At 35.2% G+C, this 7314-nt stretch overlaps 2 protein-coding genes across 2 annotated transcripts; one reads left to right on the top strand and one right to left on the bottom strand.

Annotated features, from left to right (window-relative positions):
* Positions 1-931: 931 nt before the first annotated feature.
* On the top strand, positions 932-2268 carry LOC18051175 (feruloyl CoA ortho-hydroxylase 1). The gene is made up of 2 exons (XM_006445584.2): positions 932-1473; positions 1589-2268. The coding sequence occupies exons 1-2, from the start codon at positions 965-967 to the stop codon at positions 2169-2171; spliced, it is 1092 nt and encodes a 363-aa protein (XP_006445647.1). The 5' UTR covers positions 932-964; the 3' UTR covers positions 2172-2268.
* A 2928-nt stretch (positions 2269-5196) lies between these two features.
* On the bottom strand, positions 5197-6400 carry LOC112100753 (protein FAR1-RELATED SEQUENCE 5-like). The gene is made up of 3 exons (XM_024190198.1): positions 6396-6400; positions 5953-6284; positions 5197-5813 (listed from the first exon to the last, which is right to left on the bottom strand). The coding sequence occupies exons 1-3, from the start codon at positions 6398-6400 to the stop codon at positions 5197-5199; spliced, it is 954 nt and encodes a 317-aa protein (XP_024045966.1).
* Between the last annotated feature and the right edge of the window lie 914 nt (positions 6401-7314).

The raw sequence follows: 7314 nt of genomic DNA, 5'->3' as shown, positions 1-7314 counted from the left end.
AAAAGGGTTATTTTTGGAAATAAAAAATTTCCAACAAAAACCCCAAACCCCCACACCCCCCCCCCCCCCCCCCCCACACCCCACCAAAAAAAAAACAAAAGCCTACCCGGGCTACAGCTGGGTTAGTGCACTCCGAACTTCGCCCTCTGGTCTAAGATCGATTAAAGTTTAGGATACTCTTCTAGACTTTTTTCTCTCGATCTATATTTTATTATTAAAGATCCAGAAGTGGTCAGGGATTAGAACACCCCCGTGAAACATACAAAACTTTTAATCAAATATCTATTTCATATTTACATAAAACAAATTTCTGAATCTGCTTTGATCATCTCTCTTATTATTATTATTATTTTTGTCATGTTTGTATTTCAAATATCAAGAATATTAAAGAGCAGGATACCATTCTTGACTTAATTTTATCTCTTTGTTAATCCTTTTTTTTTTTTCCTCGCAGTCTATTTTGACTGCTAAAGATCAATAACTTAAACTAAAACAATTAATACTTAAGTTTGTTAAAAAAATATATAATTTCTGTCAGTATATATATATATATAGATATATAGACAAAGTAGTATAATTTATACAAAGAGAGTAATGACAGAACTATCATGATTTTTTGATAAATTTATGTGTAGAAAGTGATGTGTAATAATGGATGGGTTAGATAGAAGCGTACAAAATTCATTGCACAATGTATTTGTACCATACTTATCATTTACTCAAAGAGTGATACCATTTTGACCCAGAAAGAAACAACGGTGTTATATTGACAAGGTAAAAAAAAAACTGTAAGTAGGACAATAAAGTGAAAGCACAACAATTACACAACAATAATATTTTCTTTTCTGAATCGTTTTAAAATACATCAATGAATCACTATAAATAGGCATTAGTGGTGTTAACTAATTGCAACATCACTAAGTAAGTATAAGCCATCCACCTTCAGAGCAAAGTCCAAACAAAAATGGCACCAACAAATGGCTCTACCGTGGTAACTGAGTCCTGGGATATTGCTGATTTTGTCATACACAAAGGTCACGGAGTGAAGGGTCTCTCCGAAAAGGGGCTCAAAAGCCTCCCAAAACAATTTCACCAACCCTTAGAAGAAAGATTCAGTGAGAAAAGAATCCTGGACCACGTATCAATTCCCCTCATTGATATGTCAAAATGGGAGAGTCCTGAAGTCGCAAAATCCATTTGCGATGCCGCTGAGAATTGGGGATTTTTCCAGATTGTGAATCATGGTGTGCCCCTGGAAGTACTCGAGAGAGTAAAGGAAGCTACCCACAGGTTTTTCGCGTTACCGGCAGAGGAGAAGAGGAAGTACTCAAAGGAGAATTCACCAATAAATAATGTCAGGTACGGCTCAAGCTTTGTTCCCCATGTGGAAAGGGCTCTCGAGTGGAAAGACTTTCTCAGCCTGTTTTATGTTTCTGAGGAAGAAACTTCTGCTTTTTGGCCTCCTGTTTGCAAGTAAGTGCCAATATACATACAAACATACACACACACTCTTTCATGTACTATGATTGTATACTGAACGTTATTATTTTTGCTTTTGTTCTTTTTTCCCCCCTCTTTCGGCCCGTAGGGATGAAATGTTGGAGTACATGAGGAGTTCTGAAGTTCTCATCAAACGTTTAATGGATGTGCTAGTAAAGGGGCTAAACGTGAAACGAATTGATGAAATAAGAGAACCTATGTTGTTGGGCTCAAGAAGAGTTAACCTCAACTATTATCCTATGTGTCCCAATCCTGAACTCACAGTTGGCGTAGGCCGTCATTCAGATATTTCAACATTCACTATCCTCCTCCAAGATGACATCGGGGGACTTCACGTGCGAAAAGACAATGGTACTGACTGGATTCATGTCGCTCCAATTAGCGGATCACTCATTATCAACATTGGTGATGCATTGCAAATCATGAGCAATGGTCGATACAAAAGTATTGAGCATTGTGTGATTGCCAATGGAAGCCAGAACAGGATTTCGGTCCCCCTTTTCGTGAACCCAAAACCTGAAGCCATACTCTGTCCCTTCCCCGAAGTGCTTGCAAATGGGGAGAAGCCACTGTATAAGCCAGTTCTGTGCGCAGACTACTCCAGGCATTTCTATACCAAGGCACATGATGGGAAGAAAACTATCGACTTTGCAAAGATAAGCGACATTTGAGATGAAAATCAGTGAATGCCTTGCTAATTGTTATCTTGGTGAAAATAAATTGCACGGTGATGAAGGTGGGATTCAGTGAATAATACTGAGGCCAGTTCTTCACTCCTGACATGGAAAAATAAATTTATTGTTATGAAGGGTTTTACTCTGGCTTCAAAGCTCTATGTATTTGATTCAATTTGTCATATTAATAAATTGTATTTGTGTTTTGTGGATGTATTCTTTTTGTTAGTTAATTTTCTGACACCTTACGGGATCTTTTTGCAGTTCCCGAAACTTTATTGGTGTCATGGTCTTAATTATGATGTTATGGCCTCATGCTATAATGACACTCTCGTATTTGTTTTCGACCTGAAGTCTCAAAGGCCGGTTTCAAGCTCAAGTCTCCATCTCATGTTCACGGCAGGATGGACGCAGGGTTTTTTAATAAGACCTGGCTAAATTAAAACTTTTTGTAGGTATTTTTCCTAATTTTCAGTATAGTTAAAGCAGTAAAAAAAATACACACACACATTAAATAACAAGACATCAATAACCTTGCTCTTAACAAAATATATATGTTAAAAATTAAAAAAATGACAAAATGGTGACAAATTAGCTTATATCTTATAACGCGATTGTAATAGATATTATAAAATTATACGTACCATGAAATATTATTTCATGAAATTCTTTTTTATTTCAATAATAGACAGAATAATTGATAAAATTAAAAAAAAAGGTAGCTAGTCTAATTGTGAAGGAAATAAAAAACGAAAAGATTCTTGCTATAAAATATATTGCGGCAGTTTTTGTAACATTCCTATACTAGTGACAGTGTTATAATATGTTCACATGCTTTTCTTTTAAATCAGAACAAACCATAACATTTTCATAATAAATAGTAATAACCCCGAAGCGTGTTTAATTTCTTCAATAAATATATGATTTGTTCAATTGAAATGGTAAATTACTCCTTTAATATTGAATTTATATGTCCCAATCTAAGAGTAACTTAAGTATGAAAGGTATTTCAATTATTTTAGTAGAGATCCAGTGAGGGATATATTAGATTGTTACATAACAAAATCATAAAACTTTTTTTTTTGAACAAACAAAATCATAAAACTTTAGGGATCTTAAAGAATTTCACCTGGGCCTGGTCAGACTGTAGCCCGGTCTAACTTTAGTAATTAAGTTTTAGAGGTTTTTTTAAAAATTAATTTAATGGCATTTTTTAGATAATTTTAACAGAATGAAATGAGTCATTTTTTTGGACAAAAATGAGCAAAATGCCCTCAAATTTTAAAACTAGCTAAAACTCCCATGATATTAAAATAATCACCTTCTTTGAAAGGGAAATTATACCCTTAAAAATAATAGACATTTAAAACTAAATATTATCAGTTTATCAATAGATTATGGGCCAACACAAAATACGTTGCAATATACAATAGCAAAAGAAAAAATCCAATTGCATTTTTAATTGGATTCTTAATTGAGGAGAAACTTTCTCCTCTTTTATAAAACAATCGTACAAAAAACTAAAAATGATAAATCGGTTTACCCATTTCATATTTTCAATTTCGAAACAAACAATAAGCAATATGTTCGGACTTTTTACGGATCCTATATCCCTTATATCGGTTTGACCCATATTTCCATTGCCGCCGATAAAAAAAGTAAATATGATTCCTGAAATTTTTGCTTCCCTCATTTTTCAAACTGAAACCCGAGCAATAGAACCTATTATTGCCACCGATCAATCATCGCCATTATGTCACTGCCACAGGCCTTGGCAGCCCAAAGATGACGATTTGGCTTCTGAATTCTGAGCAACGCCATAGAAAGTCTCAATCTTGATTTATGTTGGAATTTTTTTCAATAAATTTGTTTGAGGTGATGGAGGAAACAAATGTTGGCTATGGTGGATGAAAATTTGTAATAGTTGTCAAGTGGATCAAAACTGGGCTCGTGATTGAAGAGTTTATTATGAGTGCTGCTAAACATCGAGAACCCTGAGAGAAACGACAGCTTGTGTTGCTGTTTCGTTCTCTCACCTTCCCCTCCCCCCCCCACGCGTGAGTAAGAAAAATCTATCCCCCATGTGAAAAAGCACTCCCTTTCAAATCCTTTTCCTTCTTCCACTCGTTTTCATAGATCCGTTCCAGCACTCCCTTCTCAAATCCTTTTCCTTCTTCGCTTTCACAGATCCGTTCCAGCCGTTCTAGCACTCCCTTTCAAATCCTTTTCCTTCTTCCACTCACTTTCATATATCCGTTCTAGCACTCCCTTTCAAATCATTTTCCTTCTTCGCTTTCACAGATCCATTCCAGCCGTTCCAGCACTCCCTTTCAACTCCTTTTCCTTTCTATTTTCAACTCCTTCTCCAGCACTCCCACATGAACTCCAACTCCTTTTCCTTTTGTTCACTCCAGTAGCAACTCGCTTCATCTTAGCCTTCCCGACATTACAGCAGCTTCATCTCCGTCTTCTCTCGCTCCAGATCTAATCAGTGGTCGCTGCTGTCGGTGGTCGGTGGTCGGTGGTCGGTGGTCACTCTCTCAGTTTAGTTGGTAATTATTTTTTGATAATTAATTTATGATAATTGTTGGTAATTTTGTTTGCTAATTATTTTGTTGAGTGATTATTTTGTTGGGAATTATTTTGGTAATTGTATTGTTGATAATTATTTTAATAATTAATTTATGATAATTGTTGGTAATTATTTTGAAACTTTGAACACATACAGTTAACTTCACCCGCGGCTTCTTCAAAAACAACCTCAAAGCTTTTTTTCTTACCTTGCCCAAATGATTCACTGATTTCATATATTGATCCCACACAATTAATTGTGTCATAATATATCAGTGCAGTTAATTCTTGTTGGAATTCTTTAAACTTAGAAATAGTATACACCTCTTCAACTTGCTTTTCCATCTCATATCTTGATACACAAGGAGTTTTTTTTACTGAAACACTTGGCATCTGCTTGCCATTCTAATTCAACTTTCCTTCTCAGCGCATTTTCGTACTGCTTCACAAACTACTTCAAATTTATTTTTGCGTTAACAAATCCATCAAAAAATGCATTCATGCTTTCACTTCGTTGAGTTGTTGACATTCCTGCCCAAAAGCAGTCGTTCAAATAATATGGAACCCAACGATACCGCTCCTCATATAAACCGTTCAACCAATCATTATCCCATAAATTATACACCGTCATCATGTCATGCCAAGCTTCATCAAACACATTCGGACTTAGTGAATCATAAACAATAGAAAGCAATGAAGAAATAATACCTTCACGTTCTTTAAAAGCTCCTAACTTCTCAGGTACCTTCTTCATTATATGCCACAAACACCATCGATGCCTAGTCGTAGGAAAAACATTTGTGATTGCCTTTTGCATTGTTTTGTCTTGGTCTGTAATGATACCAATGGGAGGAGAATTAGACATGCATGATAGCCACGCCTCAAATAACCACGTAAATGTCTCGGTATCCTCGTGTGAAATTAATCCACATCCTAACAAAATAGACTGACCATGATGATTAACTCCGACAAAAAGAGCGAATGGCATGTCATATTTATTGGTAAGATATGTGGTGTCAAATGTGATGACGTCTCCAAAATATTTGTAAGCAGCCCTACTCCTCCGATCTGCCCAAAATACATTCCTTAATCGATCATGCTCATCCAAATCAATACTAAAAAAAAAAACCATTGCATTATGTTTGCTTATTCTGGAAGTACTTTAGAATTGCCATAACATCTCCTTCTTAAAGCTGTAATCGCCTACCTTTGTCAACAAGATTTCTACAATATTTTTCTAGAAATGACACGTTTTCATATCTAACAGCTTCAACAACAATAGAATTAAAATTCCTAACAATGTTAATTCCTGCACAATCATTCATTTCAATACGCTTTCTTGCACTTGCACTAATGTTGCGGTTACAAGGAAAATATCTAGCTTTATCCAGACTCAATCCATGATTGTGTTCAAGGTTTAAAGTTCGAAGAATCCATTTTCCATCTTTATTTACACAACCTCCAATTCTAGCATCACAACTAGTTTTTACAATAGGTTTTGGCTTCAGCACATCAGTAGATTTACTTTCTGACTTGCCACTACGACAACATACAAACGTCGCGTACCTTATAATTCCATCGCTCCCTTTCTTACTAGTTAACTTCTTAACAAGAAACCCTTCTTGTTTACCATAGGCTTTGTAAAATTACCACATTTCCTCATGGCTATCAAATAACATCCCAAGAGTCGGCTCATATTTTTCCGATTGCGCGTCTTCGACTCCATCTTCATGTTCCAAATTATCCATTTCTACAAAATAATTAATATTCGTATTAACCAAAATGTAAGATCAATTTATACAAACACCATCAAACAATAATTTAATCCATTAAAGTTCTAAAAATTTATATAACAAAAATGATAAATCGAACACAATTTAAATAAAAAAAAATGATAAATCGAACACAATTTAAATTAAAAAAAATTCTATGGTCAAACAAAATTTAAATTAAAAAATTCTAAATCAAACATATAATTTAAATAAAAAGATTTCTAAAAAATTCTAAATTAAACACATTATCATTTAATCAGTAAATGCAGGTACATTTCTATTATTATGATATAACAAAAAATAATAAACAAATAAAAAATTATTCTTTAAGCTGAGATAATTACCAACTGGGTGTTGCTTCAAGATCTAGATCGAGAAATGAACGAGCTGAAGTAATGGCCACTAATTTGATGAGCTGAAGTAATGGCTTGTGAAGAGCAAAGAAGTGAACGAGCAAGGAGAGAAAACTTAGCTTTGCTTGGTCATGAGCCGGAGTGAGCTTTGGAGATTGGTGACTTTCACGTGGGGGGCCAGATTTCACTTGGCAAAAGTGACTTGAGTGTGAGGCCAAACGGCAACTTTTTGTTGACCATTTAAGAAAATGTCCTGAAAGAGAAGAAAAAACTAATAAAAGGGAGTGTTTTTTCATGTGGGAGGCTCGCTTTATCTTACTCATGTTGGGGGGAGGGGGGAGCTAAGAGAATGAAACGGCAGCACAAGCTGCTGTTTCTCTCAGTGTTCTCTCAGGGTTCCCAACCTTTAGCATTTCTCCTTTATTATTCTCTCGACATGTTGGG

This window comes from Citrus clementina, unplaced genomic scaffold, assembly GCF_000493195.1.
Source record: "Citrus clementina cultivar Clemenules unplaced genomic scaffold, Citrus_clementina_v1.0 scaffold_2, whole genome shotgun sequence".
Lineage (NCBI taxonomy): Eukaryota > Viridiplantae > Streptophyta > Magnoliopsida > Sapindales > Rutaceae > Citrus > Citrus x clementina.
This window is presented reverse-complemented; position numbering and strand designations above follow the sequence as displayed.